General features: G+C 47.0%; 1 protein-coding gene across 4 annotated transcripts in view; it reads left to right on the top strand.

Annotated features, from left to right (window-relative positions):
* STARD9 (StAR related lipid transfer domain containing 9) overlaps positions 1-18148 on the top strand; it is a 130507-nt gene that overhangs the window by 78437 nt on the left and 33922 nt on the right. For 3 of the 4 annotated variants that reach the window (XM_036844332.1, XM_036844331.1, XM_036844335.1), the window contains exons 10-20: positions 2215-2282; positions 3344-3441; positions 3856-4065; positions 4231-4328; positions 5789-5866; positions 6278-6349; positions 9504-9683; positions 13126-13177; positions 13512-13649; positions 14357-14439; positions 14559-14662. In XM_036844332.1, the coding sequence (XP_036700227.1) occupies positions 2215-2282; positions 3344-3441; positions 3856-4065; positions 4231-4328; positions 5789-5866; positions 6278-6349; positions 9504-9683; positions 13126-13177; positions 13512-13649; positions 14357-14439; positions 14559-14662 (1181 nt within the window). The remainder of the gene's footprint in view (positions 1-2214; positions 2283-3343; positions 3442-3855; positions 4066-4230; positions 4329-5788; positions 5867-6277; positions 6350-9503; positions 9684-13125; positions 13178-13511; positions 13650-14356; positions 14440-14558; positions 14663-18148) is intronic. The other variant, XM_036844333.1, reaches the window with a different exon arrangement.

The following is an 18148-nucleotide window of genomic DNA, read 5'->3' as shown; positions in this document are numbered from 1 at the left end:
CCACAACTACTGAGCCTGCGTGCCACAACTACTGAAGCCCGCCTGCCTAGAGCCTGTGCTTCGCAACAAGAGAAGCCACCACAGTGAGAAGCCTGCGCACCGCAATGAGGAGTAGTTCCTGCTCGCTACAACTAGAGAAAGCCCGCGTGCAGCAGCGAAGACCCAAAGCAGCCAAAAATAAATAAATTAATTTAAAAAAAAAAAAAGAAACTGTAAGGGCTCCACATGTTGGATTCAGCATACAAAGACTTCCAAGCAACTAATATAAATACATTCAAAGAGCTGAAGGAAACCATGTTTTAAAGAATTAAAGGAAAACATGATGATAATGCCTCTAGGGAATTTCAATAAAATGATAGAAATTATTTTAAAAGGGGGAATTCTGGAAATGTACAATAACAGAAATGAAAAAATCACTAATGGGACTCAAGCGCTGATTTGAGATGGCAGAAGAATTAGTGAAGTTGAAGACAGACAAATAGAAATCATCCAGTTTGAAGAAGAGTAACTGAAGGAAAATGAGCAGAGCTGCACAGACCTGTGGGACATCAGGTGTGTCAACGTAAGTGTAATGGGAATCTCAGAAAGAAAGAAGAGAAAATAGGCATTAAAAAAATTGAAAAATAATGGCCAAAAGCAATTGCCAAATTTGTTGAAAATCTTTAGTGTACACTTTATTCAAAAATTAACTCAAACTGGATCGTAGGCACTAATGTGAAACCTAAAACAAACTCAGAAAATAACATGGGAGAACATTTGTGACCTTGGATTAGGCAAAGTTTTTTTAGATATGGCACTAAAAACACAAATTGAACAAAAGAACAAATTGAAATTTGGAATTGGTCAAAATTTAAAACTTCTGCTCTACGAAAGACACTATTAAGAGAATAAAAAGAAAAGCCACAGGGAGAATTTATTTGTAAAACATATGTCAGGTAAAAGACTTGTATCCAGAATATATACAGAACTCTCTAAACTCAATAATAAAACAACTCAAAAAAAATGGTCAGAAATTTTGAACTGATACTTAACTAGAGAAAATATACAGATGGCAATTAAGCACTTGAAAAGATGCAAACATCATTAATTATTAGAGGAATGCAAGTTAACACCAAATGAACTATCAGTACTCACCTTTTAAAATGGCTAAAATTAAAAAGAATGATTATACTAAATATTGGCAAGATTGTAGGAGCTAGAGTTCTCATACTACTGGTACAACAACTTTGAAAAATAATTTAATAGTTTCTTTAAAAATTAAACATATACCTACCATATGATTCAGCCATTGTGCTAGGCATTTTCCCAAGAGAAAAGAAATCATATGTCCATACAAAGACTTGTACACAAATATTCATAGCAGCTTTATTTGTAATTGCTCAAAGCTGGAAACAACCCAAATGTCCATCAAGAGGTGAATAGATAAACTATGGTATATTCATACACTGGAATACTACTCAGCAATAAAATTGAGCTTTTGACACATGCCTCAACCTGGATGAATCTCAAAATAATTATGCACAGTGAAAGAAGCCAGACATTGTATGACTCATCTGTGTGAAATATCCTGAGAAGACAAATTTATAGAGATAGAAAATTGAGTGGTGACCTGGGGCTGGAGATGGCAATGGAGATTGATTGCAAACAGACTCGGAATTTGGGGAGTTATTGGAAATATTTTAAAACTGGATTTTGGTGATGGATGCGCAACATTAAAATTAAACAACAACAAAAACCCCACATTGAATTTTTTAAAAAAAGGAAAAGTTGTTTTGCTCTTGAGGGCCGGATGCCCCTGGATAGAACAGCGAGAGGCAGAGTCCTGCCCAGCAAGTTAACAGGCTGTGACTCAGGTTAACAAGAGACAAAGCCCCATCATCCGCCCCTCCAAACCTGCTATGGATCTCTACTGGTGGGTCAGAGCCTCCTGGAGAAGAGTTGAGCATTTACCCGGTAAACCGTGCTGGGGAGACTTTGTGGGGGGTTGCCCACCTACCCTATGGAAGTTTTGCTCACATTTTTAATGATGGCAGGACGCAGGGCTTACTGATTGTCAGATATTGAGAGCTCATCTGGTTCAGAACACATTAGAATACAGATTTCTTGAGTGAGTTGGCTAAAAATCCAAATATCACCTTGGTTAGGAGGGTGTCATGGGAAAAAAACAACACATTGTTCCAAGTGACAAGCTTTAAATGTATTTTCTCCTTTTAGGCAATGCTGGAGAACAACCTCCCCTCTGAAATCGCTAGCAAGATCAACCTTGTGGACCTAGCAGGCAGGTAATTAGGATCTCAAAGCCAAGTGGAATTACTCCCTTGACAATGACCTTGTTCTTGCTCATTTTACGGGGAATAAACTTTTCCCCACCTTTTACACATTTCAGTCATCCTGAGAAAATTCCAAAAGAAACAAATTGTTTGAATGCTAGGTTAAGAAACTGTAGTTTTCCGAGGGCTAAAAAATTTTCTGTTAGGGGTTCTCAATCTTAGCTGCCCATTAAAATCACCTGGACCTTTTAGAGCTCCCAATGCCTAGGCTGCACCTCAGATCAAATAAATCAGATTATTAGTGGAGTCAGAGGGAGTGCCGGCAGTGTATAGCCAAGATTGAAAACCAGTGCTCTAAGTAGGGGGGACTGAGCGTGCTTTTTTCCTTTGATCTAATATTGATTTTATGCAGCTCTACACATTTCTTAAAAAAAAAAAGCTTTAAAAAATACTGTGGCACTGGGGAGAAGATACTGCCTTTTTAAGTATTAGAAGGAAACATGAATTGTACTCATTTACATATCCAGAAAGAAGAAACTCTCAGGGATAATGTGGTCAGGAAAAAGTGTAACATGAAATAAGGCATATTTTCTTATTTTAAAACTGCTAAATAATTAATATGGTACACCACTCCCTTAAAAGCTTAAGTGCTTTCTGGAAGAAATTGTATCAGCCAACTGGAAGTGTGAATTTTTAATATTTCACATTCACTTAAATAAGGAATTTGAAACCATTAATGACACAGCATAAAGCCATTAATATGTGAAATTAAAACAAAAGGGGAATTGTATATACCAAAAAACTATATTGGTATCATTACTGTGAATAAGTATTAACTCAAAATGCTCTGGCAGCCAAATGTAATGAATTGTTTGATTTTTATTGCCTGAGAAGCAGAAGAATGCCAGTTCGTTACATGATGGTAACATTTTTTCTGGAACTGAATTCTAAGGGGAATTTATTTTGTGGATCTTTTACACAAAGTGCAACATAATGGATAGTGTTTTTCAACAGCGTTATAAGGATAGTCTTCTTGTTCACTTTTGTTTCTCTTTTCATCCACTGTGTTTTAGTGAAAGAGCAGATCCCAGTTACTGTAAGGACCGGATTACTGAAGGAGCCAATATCAACAAGTCTCTTGTGACTCTGGGGATCGTCATCTCCACCTTAGGTATTTTGACGGTAGCCTGGATTATCAGTGTGGGAGGGAGACTTTGGAAAATAACTCATATGTTTTCATTTTGTCAAAATGGAGTAGATACTTAAAAGGTTCTTTCTGATAAAGTTTACCTTCTGGCTTTGGGCATGAAAAATTGATATTTGTAGTTTTTGAACACAATGTGACCATCATCCTACCACTCTCATTCCAAAAAGAAGGGAGACTACAAAATTGTTTGGCTTAAATATTCCATCTCCTGAGTCCAGAGTCTAATTCAGGGTCCACACTTAAAGCATCCTGTCATATGCAGAAAGGGATTAGGAAGTGTGATGCTAAGTCTACCTTCTCCAACCATTGCTTTGTTTTAATGCATTTGTTTCGTAATTCCTTTTTTTCTTCCACTTTTATTATTTTTTGTCTTTTAAGCCCAGAACTCTCAGGTATTCAACAGCTGCCAGAGCCTCAACAGCACAGCGAGCGATGGTAGTGACAGTGGGATCCCTAGCTCTCCTTCCGGGACCAGCAATGGAGCAGGACCTTCCCAGAGGCAGTCTTACATCCCCTACCGGGACTCTGTGTTGACCTGGCTGCTGAAGGACAGCCTTGGAGGCAACTCCAGAACCATCATGGTTGCCAGTGAGTAGGCTGCCGGAGCTGGTTCTGTGTTGGGACTGGTGATCTGCCACTGCCACCCATTTCATCAAGGGCCTCAGACAGCCTGGGCGACGGCAGCAAGGCCAGTGGTCATGGGCTGGGTTGGAAAGGCTTGGCGTGTGTTTTAACTTTCTCCTTCTACCCCAGCCGTATCTCCTGCACACACTAGCTACAGTGAGACCATGAGCACGTTGAGATATGCATCCAACGCCAAAAACATCACCAACAAGCCACGGGTAAATGAGGTGAGACCTTCATTTGAAGTCCTGATCTGGTACAGCAGTTTACACCAAGTTCTCCTTTTTTCCTCTCATTTGATTTCCTTCTCTTTGTACTCACCCCAACTGCCAGACTTGTTCTCCAAATGCCGAGGGAGTGAAATTCTTTCTTTCAGTGTCATACCGTTCTCTCATATCTCAACTGGCTTCATTCAGTTGCCTTTTTTGAATAACTTATTTTAGATATTTCTCTAAGGCCATTGGTCTTAAGATCCCTTGTACACTGTTGCCACTCGAGGAAAGATCATTTAAAAGTGTCTGTGTTTACTGCCTTTATTCCAAGTTTATGTTGCTGTGTGCCTTTTTTCATATGCAAATTGCAGTGACGTCTCTGTTTTGGGTAAAAGTGGCATATGAGGAATCCTTTAGTCTTGAAAGCTGAATTAATAATGAGAATATTCCAAAAGTTCCTCATCTGCTTTGCAATTTCGGTGAAAAGTTCCAGGGCAGGGATCACAAATGGGTGGCCCACGTATAGCCCATTTATGGACTGTTTTTTTTTGTTTTGTTTTTAAATTAATTAATTTTATTATTTTTGCCTGTGTTGGGTCTTCGTTTCTGTGTGAGGGCTTTCTCTAGTTGCGGTGAGTGGGGATCACTCTTCATCGCGGTGCATGGGCCTCTCACTTGTGGCCTCTCGTTGCGGAGCACAAGCTCCAGACGCGCAGGCTCAGTAGTTGTGGCTCACGGGCCTAGTTGCTCCGCGGCATGTGGGATCTTCTCAGACCAGGGCTCGAACCCGCGTCCCCTGCATTGGCAGGCAGGCTCTCAACCACTGCGCCACCAGGGAAGCCCTATGGACTGTTTTAAAGGGCAATGTAGGGACTTCCCTGGCGGTCCAGTGCTTAAGACTTGGCCTTCCAATGCAGGGGTGTGGGTTCGATCCCTGGTCGGGGAGCTAAGCTCTCACATGCCTTGCCGCCAAAAAACCAAAACATAAAACAGAAGCAATATTGTAACAAATTCAGTAAATAGTTTTAAAAAAATAAAAAAGGGCAATGTAATTCGTCAGGTACTAAGTTTAGTCACACTCAATACAGGAAGATTAGCACCTACTACCTATACATGCTCTGGCATTTGTATTATATTACCTACCTGACGTCCTGCTCTAGGCAGTGATTCTCAAACTTTAGTGTGTATCAGAATCACCTGGAGGGTTTGTTAAACCACAGGTGGGCCCAGCCCTCCAGAGTTTCTGATTAATAGGTGTTGGGGCATTGCGGGAGGGGGGGTGGTCCACAGAATTTGCATTTCCCACAAGTTCTTAGGTGAAGTTGCTGCTGATCCGGGGACCACACTTTGAAAAGACTGCCCTAGAAGTTACTCCAAAGGAGTAATTTGCTTCTTCCAGGCTAATTGCGAGTAGCATCTCACAGCCATTCGAGGCCTGATATCAATCAGTGGTGACCGAGTTCTCTGTGTTTCAGGATGCAAACGTGAAGTTGATCAGAGAACTCAGGGAAGAGATTGGAAGACTGAAAGCCATGCTGCTGAGCTTTGAGCTGGTATGTGGGCAGTCAGGACTTTTCTGTCCTCCAGAGCCCCTTCTCTTCTGCAGGGTATCTGAGCCCCGCTGCATTGTGTTCTCAGTCAGGTGACGCTTGTAGAGCAGAGGCCGGAGATAGGATGGCGATTACTCTGATTACCTGTGTAGTTTCAGATGGGGTGGGCACCCTCTCACTGTGTCCTCTCTGCTGTCCAAAGGACATTTGCCTGAATGGCCCTTGTTCTGTATGTGGGCAGATACGGGGAATGGGGCCCTCCAGAAAAAATTGCCTTGAATTCTCCTTCTTTGTACGAATCTGAGCCCAAATACTTAGGCTTCTGATTTGTTTCTGATTTTAACGATAAAGTCTTTCCTTTATCTGCATCTTTTCCTTCACAAGAGTATGAAGCACATCTCTCTCTTTGTGCAGAGAAACTTCCATTCATTGAATGAGGGAAAGGATGAAAATGTGAAGGAGCTGGCTCTCCAAAATGAATTGAAGGTGGGTCTGTTGGGGAGACTCAGTTGTGCTTCACATCACCTTGGGAACAGATCTGACCTCCCTCCATCATTCCTGGGCCAGGACTGCTCCCCCACCAGGACAGAGAGGTTCTGTATAGAGACAACCTTTGTCCCCATTGAGCCTTGAGTTGGGGGATGTGTTTGTCATAGGGCTGGTGACTGGCTTTCTGACTCTGCTTTGTTTTCCCAGGGGATCATGATAACGCCCTTCAGATAGTGCCAGTAGCCTAGGAAACAAATTATTTTCTAGTAAATAAGTAAGTCAGTGACATGTATTCATTGAACACCAACTAGGTGCTCAGCATGATGCTGCAGGAGATACAAAGAAGTCCCTGCCCTCAGATGGCTTGCAGTCTAGTTGGAAGCACATTTAGAGAATGATTAAATGTAATAACTTACATGAGTTAGACGGAAAGAGCTTAGGAAGGAAGAAATCAATGTGGCTTGGAATTTTCAGGGCCAGCCTCAGTGCTGGAGTTGGAAGGCAGAGAACTTGAACTAGACCTTGGAGGATGGATAGGGTCTGTTAGATAGGGAGATGGGCAGAGGTATTGGGGTGAGGGAGGGATAACAGAAGCAAAGCCACGGAAGTGAGAGAAGGGCTGGTGTGAGACACGTGGACACACGGGGTGTGAGGGCAGCGAAGCTGGCTAGGATATGTGCTCCTGGTAGAGAGGAGCGGAGGGGAGGCGGAGAGAGGGCCAGTTCAGGAGGTTTGAACTTGACATGAACAGGGTTACTCATAGCTTCCTGAACCCAGTTAGTGACATGATAAAGGAGTATATTGGGGAAATTAATATGACAGTTGCATGTAGAATGGATTGAGGGATGGAAGCAGAGAGACCAACAAGGAAAGAGACTGTTGTTGTGACCCCATGAGGGTGAGGACATTTTGGGAGATTGAATCAAATGGTGATTCCCAGAGACTTTTTTTTTAAATCACTTGTGTTAAGTTATTTTTTACTTTATTTTTTTCGGCCATGCCACGCGGCATGCAGGATCTTAGTTCCCTGACCAGGGATCGAATCCATGCCCCCTGCATTGGAAGCACAGAGTCTTAATCACTGGACCACTAGGGAAGTCCCCCAGCGACATTTAAAAGGAAGAAGTAGCAGGCATTATTTGGTGACAGGTTAGATTTAGGTCTTGCAAATAAATGTCCCCATTTCCAGTATTCTACTGCATCATCGTTCTATGTTATTAAAGTATCCTGGCTATGTCAATATTTTGTTACCCAAACTAAACTTTAGGACTATTTCACATATCCAGAAGTTTCTCAAAAATTCTGTATTTAGCTATATGTTATGATTTTTGGTTCATTCCAGGCACATGAGCATTTTTACATTATACAGGCCGGCAGACCTGGACTTGAACCTGCCACTTGCTAGTCTTACAACCTTAGGCAGGTAGGAGTGGGTGATGAAAGCTGGCCAGAGGGGAGGTGTCCTCTGCAGCGCCTCCAGGGGGATGTGCCCTGCCACCCACCTCTGCCAGGGCCCAATCCAAACCAGCCCTTCACAGGTACCCTGTAGTTTTCAAACTTCAATTCAATGATTATAACATTAAAAAGAATGTTTCGGGAATTCCCTGGTGGTCCAGTGGTTAGAATTCTGTGCTTCCACTGCTGGGAGTGCAGGTTTGATCCCCAATAGGGGAACTAAGATCCAGCAAGCTGCGTAGTGCAGCCAAAAAAAAGAATGTTTCTAGAGTCATAAAATACTTGTACCTAAACTTAGCATGATTTCTTTTTTCTTAAGTTTTCTCTTTATGAGAGAAGGACTTAGCTGAATCCAGTTACTTTTCCTGGTCTTCCTCAGTTCTTCCACTCCCAAAAGAAGCTTCCTGCCTTGATAACAATTTCCACTGTAAGAAATAAAAAGGACCCTATGTTCAACATTGTTCCTTCATGTTTCCCCAGTGGGCTTAGCTTAAGGCCTCTAAGCCTTGGTATATTTATTTTTAAAACTCTGTTCCTGATCCATAGTAAGCCCTCAGTATTTTTTTTAATTAATTTTTATTGGAGTATAGTTGATTTACAATGTTGTGTTAGTTTTTGCCGTACAACAAAGTTAATCAGTTATACATATACATATATCCACTCTTTTTTAGATTCTTTTCCCATCTAGGCCATTACAGAGTATTGAATAGAGTTCCCTGTGCTGTACAGTAGGTCCTTATTAGTTATCTGTTTTATATATAGTAGTGTGTATTATATATGTCAATCCCAATCTCCCAATTTACACCGCCCCCCACCCTCAGTGTTTAATAACATTAATTATTACTGTTGTTATTTTATTATTGTGTGGTAGTTCAGACCAGTTTCATAGTCTTCATTCTCCCTGGGGAGACCCGTCTTGGTGCTTTGTTGGTCTTTGAGGTGCATACAAGCGTATATTAGAACTTAAGGTGCTGCACCTTGGGAAAGAAGTTCACAAGAGGACTCCCAGTATGGATCACATAGGAGAGGGGCGGAAAGAGGGGAATTTAAACATATCAATAGATATATGACTCAAATCCCAACTAATTTTTTAAAATTAATTAATTAACTTATTTTTGGCTGCATTGGGTCTTCGTTGCTGTGTGTGGGCTTTTCTCTTTGTTGTGGTGCGCAGGCTTCTCATTGCGGTGGCTTCTTGTTGTGTGGCTCTAGGCATGCAGGCTTCAGTAGTTGTGGCACACGGGCTCTAGAGCGCAGGCTCAGTAGTTGTGGTGCACAGGCTTAGTTGCTCCGCGGCATGTGGGATCTTCCCGGACCAGGGATTGAACCTGTGTCCCCTGTATTGGCAGGTGGATTCTTAACCACTGTGCCACCAGGGAAGTCCCCAAATAATTTTTAAAAATAACATTTATGGTGCTTTTTTCTTTTTTTTAATAAAAACAATACATGCTCATTGCAGAAAATTTTAAAAATAACATTTATTGAGTTTCTATTTATAAAATTAACAGTTGCTTATTGAGGAAAACTTAGAAAACAGAGAGAGCTCACAGAGGTGCAAGGGCCCATGTGCGGCCTTGAACAGTCACGGGGAGGAAAGTGAGGAAGCGATGCCGTGAGGAATCGGGCCAGGATGGCGCTGGACCGTTCATCTGCTCCCTGTACTGAGTGTCCAAGACCACCTCCTCTGTCTCCTCAGATTGACCAGCTGAGTAAAGACTGGGCCCGTAAGTGGAACGAGTGGAAGGCCCTCATGGAGCATTACAGAGTGGACATCAACAGGAGGAGGGCCGGGCTGGTCATCGACTCCAGCCTGCCGCACCTCATGGCCTTGGAGGATGACGTGCTCAGCACGGGTGTCGTGCTCTATCACCTCAAGGTGAGCGGGCGGGCGCGCCCCCCTCTCTCCTCAAGCCGTTGGCCCCAGAGGTCAGGGAGGGAAAAGCCTGCAGCATCCAAAGCCGCAGAGCTGCCCTCAGGTGTGCCCTCAGGAAACTGGACCTGCCAAACAACTGTGATCTGTTCTGTTTCTGTATGAATACAGCAGAAGACTAGTAATCAGAACAATCATTTGGTTTTCAGCTGCCGCTACTGTCGCTCTCACTTTTGTTCTCTATGCCTAAATTTCCTTGTTTTAAAGTGAGAATAATGCTGCTTGTATTCCTTATCCGGCTTCCTGAAGCACAGGAGTGCAGTCATGGAGGTGAAATCCTAACCTCGAAATTCCGTCAGCACTCCTGAGCGCTCCCCGCAAATACAGGCTGCTCACAGACGGCTTTCAGAGGCTAAAGGGATCAAAAGATCTGAAACAGTTCCCTTCCCGTACTTTCCCACTTCATTCAACCCCCCTTCTCCATTACTAGGTTTGCCTGGGAAAGAAGAGAGGAAAGAGGGAGTAGATTTAGGAAGCTTCAAGAAAGCATGCAGGAGTCCAGAGAGCTGGTGGGTGAGGGGTGACCAGGGCGTGACATGCAACCACCCACAGAAAATAGAGTGATGCGAAGGCCTTCCACAAGGACGTGGCTCCCCTGGTTCTTTGTCACCTGGAGGCCAGATCCTCACTTCTAAATGAAGTGTTTTGAGGGTTAGTGACCCGTGTAATCTCATATCCTATCCTCATCAAAAGTGTCCTACTATAGAAGGACAGTCCCCATGGATGGCTGAACATACTTTACGTGGCCAAAATCCCTATGCTCACTGAAAATCCAATCTTCATTTTCATAATTGTCCCCAGCACGTTAAATTGACATTTAAAAGGAACAGAGTTTATGGGGATGTGTGACGCTGCTGTCATCCCTGGAGAAATCCGGTTGCTATTGCTGCAGTACATGTGATGGGAAGATGTCGGCAAGTCTCACACATTTAGAAAGTCTGTGTTCTGAGGATAAGCCCTTGGGGAACTTGTCAGAGACTGAGCCTCCCAGACAGAAGGTTAAAGTAGCTTCTTTTTTTGACACAGTATAAATCATCTCAGTGAAAATGCCTCAGGCAGAAGTGGCTGTTACCTTAATAACAAATCTGAACACCAAAGGCTATCGATCATTCCATTTGTCAGAACCATGGGGAGAGGTTGGAGGTCAAGAAGAAACCAGATGGATTAAAATGCTCAGTATTTGAGTAGAACTGATCTGATATATTGATTGGAGGTGGAGTGAGTGGATGAAGTTAGACATCAAGTGGCAGAGCCTTGGGTAACCCCAGAGGGTTGAAGGATGATGGGGAGACTGAGTTGGAGGCGGGAGATGGATGATGCTGCAGTGCTGGTGTCCTTGCCGAGTCAGTGCACTGGGGGTCACTCCCTCCCTCATGTTCTGACCGTGAACCTGGGGAAACAAGATTTCAGTCTACTTCTAATCGTGGCATTTCTGCAGGTTTTGTAACCATTTCCCCCCTTTTTGTTTGTTTAGATCCTGGTTTGGGTAGTAGTATAACAGTAGTCACTCAAGATTCTCTGTTTTTATTTGCTAACTTGGTTCTAGACCCAGAACTAGTCCCTCGCAGTGGCCTGGGAGCTGTTTGCCTGAGTCACCTTGGGAAGCACCTTAGGTGGGGAGCGGGCAGCAGGAAGGGAAGGTGGAGCAGGTTACTGATGTCCTGGACTTCGTCTCATAACTGCCTTTGTGCCGCTGCCCCTCCCAATAAAGAGGCATAAAGAGGCAGAGGGGCAGCAGGCACAGGCGCCAGCTCAGCCCACGTTAAATGAGACGCCAGCACGTTTTTGGGTAGTTTCTGCACTGCAGATCTAGAAGTTGGGATGTGCTGTGGCCTTTATTCCTTTGGGAGGAATGGGCCTCATCATCAGGGCTGACCTTGAACCCTCCCTCGATTCTGGATGGCAGTGTCTGGAGACCGGCATCCGTTGGATCGTGTGATCCTCACTGGCTGAGCGGAAAAGCCTGGGCTCTGGCTGGTTGGGTGCGCGGGGGGAGCCAGAGCCTTGTTCATTCCTTCCAGGGGGGTCTTTCTCCTCAAGCGATTTTGGGGGAGCTACAGGGCCCTCCTTTCTGGCTGCTGATAGTAAAGCCTAGTGCAGAACTTTCCAGTCACTTCAAAAACATCGGTCACCGGGCAGGTGATTTGGCGAGGTTGGAAACGCATGGGCACAGGACCTGGAGAGACCTGAATTCTAGCCAGGTCATCCTGTTTAGTGGGTGGGCTCCCTGGGCAGCTTATCCCCTGTCAGCTTCAGATTCCTGATCGTAATACCTACATTCTGGGTTGTTAGGGGATTAAATGAGAGCTATCTGTAAAGCACTCTGCGCAGTGCCTGGGACATAGGGAACAGTTAGTCAGTAAATGATAAATACATATCTTGGGCTTCCCTGGTGGCGCCATGGTTAAGAATCTGCCTGCCAATGCAGGGGACACAGGTTTGAGCCCTGGTCCGGGAAGATCCCACATGCCACGCAACAGCTAAGCCCGTGCGCCACAACTACTGAGCCCGCGCGCCTAGAGCCCGTGCTCCACAACAAGAGAAGCCACCGCAATGAGAAGCCCGCACACTGCAACAAACAGTAGCCCCTCGCTCTCCACAACTAGACAAAGCCTGTGCACAGCAACGAAGACCCAATGCAGCCAAAAATAAATAAATAAATTTAAAAAAAGAAAAGATAAATACATATCTAAACTCGCATCTCTGTTGCCGTGTTGCTGCCTTCCTCAAACAGAGCTATGTGGTCTTAAACTGCATTGTTATTGTCCAAGGGCCAAAGGCCTTGTCTTCTACTAACCCAGTGATTCATTGATATTAACTCCAGTTTCCCCCTCCTCTCTTGTACTCTCTTCAGTCTTTTTTGATTCTAGATGTGCTTTTCTCCTTTTTGTGCTTTACTCTTCTTAGAATCTGGTGTCTGTTAAACTTCATCTGCGGACCAAGAAGGTAAAAATCCTGTGCTTCCATTCATCATCCTAGAAGGCGTGTCTCTTTGAGACCGACTGGATTAAACTTGGACTACATTAAGCTTAAGCCCTGGGAGAAAGCTATAACCATGTGCCCACTTCCTCAGACTAGAGAAGCTCTGACGGCCTAACTCCAGGCTATGGGACAGAAAGGAGCCGGCCAGCCCTAGCTGGACTTTGCCAAAAACTGGTGCTGCTTAGTCATGCATTTTTCTGACCCCACCCTCTTAGGGGCTTCCTGGGCTGCAGCGTGAGTGGGCAGAGCAGTCAGAACAGCCCGGAGCAAAGCTGAGAGGTGGTGTGGAGAAGGCTGGGGTGGGCATGGGAGGACGGTGATGACACTCAAACAGGTGGGCTCTCCTTTGGGGGCAGGGCTGCGTCCCTTTTTATTCTCATTAAAATGGCTTTGTTTTTCCCTTCAGGAGGGGACAACAAAAATAGGAAGGATTGACTCAGACCAGGAACAGGACATTGGTGAGTTGACAGAGCGTATGGGCCCGATGCTTCGTGGCAGGTATTCATGCTGGACGGGTTTCTTCAGAGGAACGTGACGGTGCTCTGAGAGGAAGGAATCTTTGAGGTCTGAGGGGCCGCTCCTCTTTCCCGGACAGGTTGTGGGTCTGGGACATGATAGGAGGAGACCCACACGGTGGGATGATCCAGGCCTGGGTGGTTACAGGCGGTGGCTCTTCCTCTCCTGTCATGATGTGAGATCTTCCAGATGTGGATTCTGATCTCATCAGAAGACTGGAGGAGGTGTTTCCCTGGGCTCTGCCTCCACCCAAGTGACCCCCGCCCCGTTCTGTAGTCCTGCAGGGTCAGTGGATCGAGAGAGACCACTGCACTATCACCAGCGCCTGTGGGGTCGTCATTCTGCGGCCTGCCCGCGGGGCCCGCTGCACAGTCAATGGCCGGGAGGTCACCGCCTCCTGCCGTCTGACCCAAGGTAGGGCCCCCTACAGCCCGGTTTATGCCGGGATGAGTGATCGACGAGCTCCATTCTCATGGGCCAGACCCAGAGAGCTCAGTGAAGCAGACTTTAATGACGGAACACCCAGCCTCTGCACCCAGAGTTCTGAAGATTCCCTAATACAGTCCTCTTCCCATAAACAAAGAGGCCCCAATTCCGGGGCTCCAGAGGAGAGAGTGACTCTCTGAAATTAGTACCTGTGTTTGTTAGCTCTGTGTCCTTGGGAAAGTCTCTGAGCCTCAATTTCCTATAAAATAAGAATAATAATAGGATCGTTGTGAGGATTGAATGAGCTAATCTGTGTAATGTTCTTAGCAGTGTTCTTGGCACTTAGAAAACATCCCTTATCATGACTACTGTCACTATTACTACTACTATTAATCTATTCAGATTCTGTCTGTCCTTTGAGGCTGAGCTTGGATACCCCCTCTTCAACGAAGCATTCCCTGACTACTCCACCTGGAGCTCATCTTGCTTTCCTTGGGAATACCAGAGCTCCTCCTGTTCATCTCATTAATTCAATACATACGTTGTACGGTATCCAATGAACACATATCTTATTGACTCAGCTAAATTATCAACTTGTGGGGGCAGGGCTTTGTGCCCCAGAACAGTGACCCGCACGTTACATGTGCTCAGAACACGAGCTGTGCATTGAATTCGCGTCGGTCTCTGTGCCACAGGAGCACTCATAACCCTGGGGAAAGCACAGAAGTTCCGATTCAACCACCCCGCAGAGGCCGCCGTCCTGCGGCAGAGGAGGCAGGTGAGCACATGGTGTTTCCACGTGGCTGCTGGCCTCCCCGCTTCTCCTTTCTGGAGGGGGTCGAGCTTTGTCCGGGTCTGTTGGCATGGGGGTGATGATGCTTCCTTCCTTGTCTGCAGGTTGGAGAGACTGTTGGTAACAGTGGCTCTCTGGAGTGGCTGGATTTGGATGGAGATGTCACTGCCTCCCGGTTGGGTCTCTGCCCTTTGCTTGGGAAGGAAAGGTGAGAGACAGCTGCTCGTTCTGCTGTGGGACGTTTTGGTTTTGCTTTTTAATTCATTACAACATGGAGCGGGGAGGAGATGCGTGTAGCAGCCAAGCTCGGAATGAGGCCTGGTCTGAACCAATGTGGGCGAGTATTCTGAGGACGTTGAGCTAGCCACTCAGCTGGTGGTTGGCAGGGTAGTGGTCATGGCCTTCATTCATTTCCCCTTGGGTATTGCAACTTTTTCATCACTGAAAGAGGTATATATCATGTGATGTGTCCTGTGGCCACCTTCCTCTGTCAACAAGATTTACACCTGATGTGTTTGTGGATATCTTTGCTGCTTTTGGACCTACCTCTTTAAATTCTATTAACCCCTTTAAATTCTGGCCTGCCTGTGTGTGAGCTCATGTGTGTGTCAGTTAGCTCCAGGACTGTGGCTTCCTCTGAGTTTTTAAAGTTACTGTGGGATTGAGAAGCCTCTTTTCCTCATGACCATGGGTCCAGTACTGTGCATGAGGGGCAGGAACTCCGGGAACAACATGAAGATATCTCGGGGCTCTGCCCTGTGCTACTCGCTTCACCTGCCTTGAGACTGTGGAGTGTGGGTCCGAGTTTTCTACATGATTCATGGGAACTGCTTTTCTTCTTCATAGTCGTTCTTTATCCATTTCTGCATAGAAGCCCCCTCCCAGATCGAGATGCCTTGTGGGTTGGATCCTGGGAATAGTGGTGTCCTCCTGTTCTGAAAGCCACAGTGGCTTGTACCTTGGAGACTTCCTGTAGAAAATGCCAGCAGGGGCCCCGGTACCTGTGAGACCCCTGGTATGGGGGGCTGTCCAGCACCACGAGCACAGGGTGCCTGGGAGGGTTCTGATGGCCCTTGGTCCCCTGCTGCTCTTTCCTCAGGCCAGGCGCCTTGCTGGCGGCTGAGGGTAGCCTTGGGGCAGACCTCGGCGGTGAGATGTTGGATGGGGACAGGAGCGCTCTGAGGCGGGGGTACGAGCAGCAGGCAGGTGCTCCCAGGAGGGCTGCTGGCGACCAGAGGACGATGCTCCAGGGCCTAAGGGAGGATGGTCAGTGTTGGGTGACTGCAGGCCCTGAGGGGCAACAGAGGGTGGAGCATATCAAGATCAAGGTAGACTCAGGACTGAGGCCGGGGCTCTTGTTTTGTCAGAATGGCCTCCCTTTTTGTAGTGAAGTCATGAAAGGAGGCCTTGTCTTAGGTCAGTTCTGTTGGGAAGTCGCACTGAGGATGTGTTTTTCCCAAAGTCCAGAGGTCTACAGGGAACGGTTCTGCAACTTAAAGAGCCGTGGATGCTGAAGATACATGTTGGCGTTGGGTAAAGAGGCCGTACCTCCTGGCTCTACGACAGAAAAGCTGTGTGACCTTAGGCAAGCTACTGAGTCTCTGAGCCTATTGGCTCACCTCTAAGTTAAGGATGCTACCGTCTCCCTCCCAGGGGTCCTTGTGACATGGGTTGAAAGAACGAGTGCACATGGAATGCTTTGCCCAGTGCCTGACACCCTACAGCCCCGCTGCCGGGAGGCCCTCGCGGCAGGGGCTGCCTGGGAAGGTGGCCTCCCTTTCGCTTTCCTGTCCTCCCACCTTGCCCCAGTGGACCCATCCACCCCAGAGAACACTGGGCTTCTGCCTTTTTAAGGTCTTCTCAGGCTCTCTAGCCCCATGGGCATGGACGTGACCTTTCAGTAGCACCAAGAATACACCCTTTCATGCAGAGGACAGAGCCGGGGCTGGAGAAGCAGGCCTCTCCCTCTCGCTGCGTTCGCTCTTAAGCTCCAGCTCTGGGAGCCTGTGGGCCGGGCCGGTCCTGCCCAGCTACCATTGCCAGCACGCGTGCGCCAGCCCATGGCAGCAGCGGGTGGTGTGGGCTCAAGCCTCTGAGCGGGCAGAGGGGCCGGGAGAGAAAGTGAGTGTGCGGAGCCCTGCACGTTGTCAGCAGGGCTCCCCGTCTGGGCTTCTGTCTCCATGAGGGTCTCTCATATGCTCTTGGTTGGGGTCGGCTCCAAAGCCTCCCCGTGTCCTAGGTTTCCTTTCCGTCCTCTTTCTCTCTGGAGGGATGCTTCTCTGGTGGGGAGCCTGTGAAGCCAGAGCTGACTCCAGAGCAGGGGAATTGGCCTGTCGGCCTCCTTTTCTCCCTGCAGCAGTGAGTGATCTGGACCTGAGAGCAGTTTGTCCTTGAAAACTGTCTGTTGTCCGTGTTCTTGGCATTTTCCCATTGGGAATTTTGGGAGCTTAACCTTAAGTGCCTAGAGCCCCGGGGACACTGTTGCTGCTGCCACCACCTCTGCCACCTCAGCGAGTAGGTGCCATTGCATTTCTGCTGTGGAAGCTGCCAGAGCCGAGCAGCCGGAGGGCGCGATGGAGTCCTGGCAGCAGCTGGGGATGCTGGAGTCCCCCAGGGAGAAGGGCACCATCTGAGAGGGACAGAGGTCCTTGGCCGCAGGTTACTGAAGACTGGCCCTTGGTAATCTACCCAATGTATAGCATTAGGTCGGCGTGTTCGTTTTCACATGCTTTCGGGGAACTTGGCTGATGTACTGAACACAAGAGACATTTTCAGTCTGATGGTGTATGGCTCCTCGGACGAATGTGCAGTGTCTGTGGGGCTCCTCCCAGACCACCTCTCCTTGCAGGCTTGCGGCTGCTATGGAGGAAGCTGTATTGGGTCTGTAGAAGCTGACAGGCTGGCTACAGCTTTCCCCGGGGGAGGGTGGAGGAGCTCTCTTCTAGGGAGAAGCAGATTGTAAATCTGAGGGCCCGGGGACAGTCTGAGAAGGAAGCTGAACACTCTCAGGGAATTCAGAATAAAAACCTCCTTCCTAGCTCTTGTATCTGATGGTGTGGATCTTAGCTGGGTGTGTCTAAGACCCTCTGATGGGCTCGGGTTTGTGATTCAGCCGTGTCTGTGGTCAGACACAATTTGGAGCTGTGACGCAGGCGTGATACATATAAATATATGTGTAAAATGTTTTCCATTAACTGCTTTTTCTGTTTGTGTGGCGCTAACCGGCTTCTTGTTCCAGTTGCTATCCCTGGCCTTTGCCTTGCGTGTGACGAACGGCGCCTTTCCTGTTTTCTGTACCTTCCACTCTTGTGTGTTGCCCTTTTGCCCACAGCAGCCAGCAGCCGTCTTCCCCAGAGCACACTCGCACAGGTACCTGGGCCCCTCCTGATCCCTGGACTCACTGTAGATTGAGTCACCTCCCAGCCTCCCTTCCAGAGGGGAGCCTGCTGTTGTGCCGCCTCGCACCCACGCCCCCATCCATCCATTCACTCTCCCCCCGTCCCTCCTTCACTGTCCTCCTAAGGCTACATTAAGAAATCTTAATTTCTTCTAAGACAGAGGCAGCAGACTTTCTGTGAAGGGCCAGGTTGTGCTGTAGGCTTCGCCGCAGCTATTCCGCTGTGCCAGTGAGGCACCGATGCCCCCGAGACGATATGTAAACCACGCGTGTGGCTGCGTTCCAGTAACTTGATTC

This window comes from Balaenoptera musculus, chromosome 2 (genome assembly GCF_009873245.2).
Source record: "Balaenoptera musculus isolate JJ_BM4_2016_0621 chromosome 2, mBalMus1.pri.v3, whole genome shotgun sequence".
Lineage (NCBI taxonomy): Eukaryota > Metazoa > Chordata > Mammalia > Artiodactyla > Balaenopteridae > Balaenoptera > Balaenoptera musculus.
Note: the sequence above shows the minus strand (reverse complement) of the source record. Positions and strands in the feature narration are given on the sequence as shown.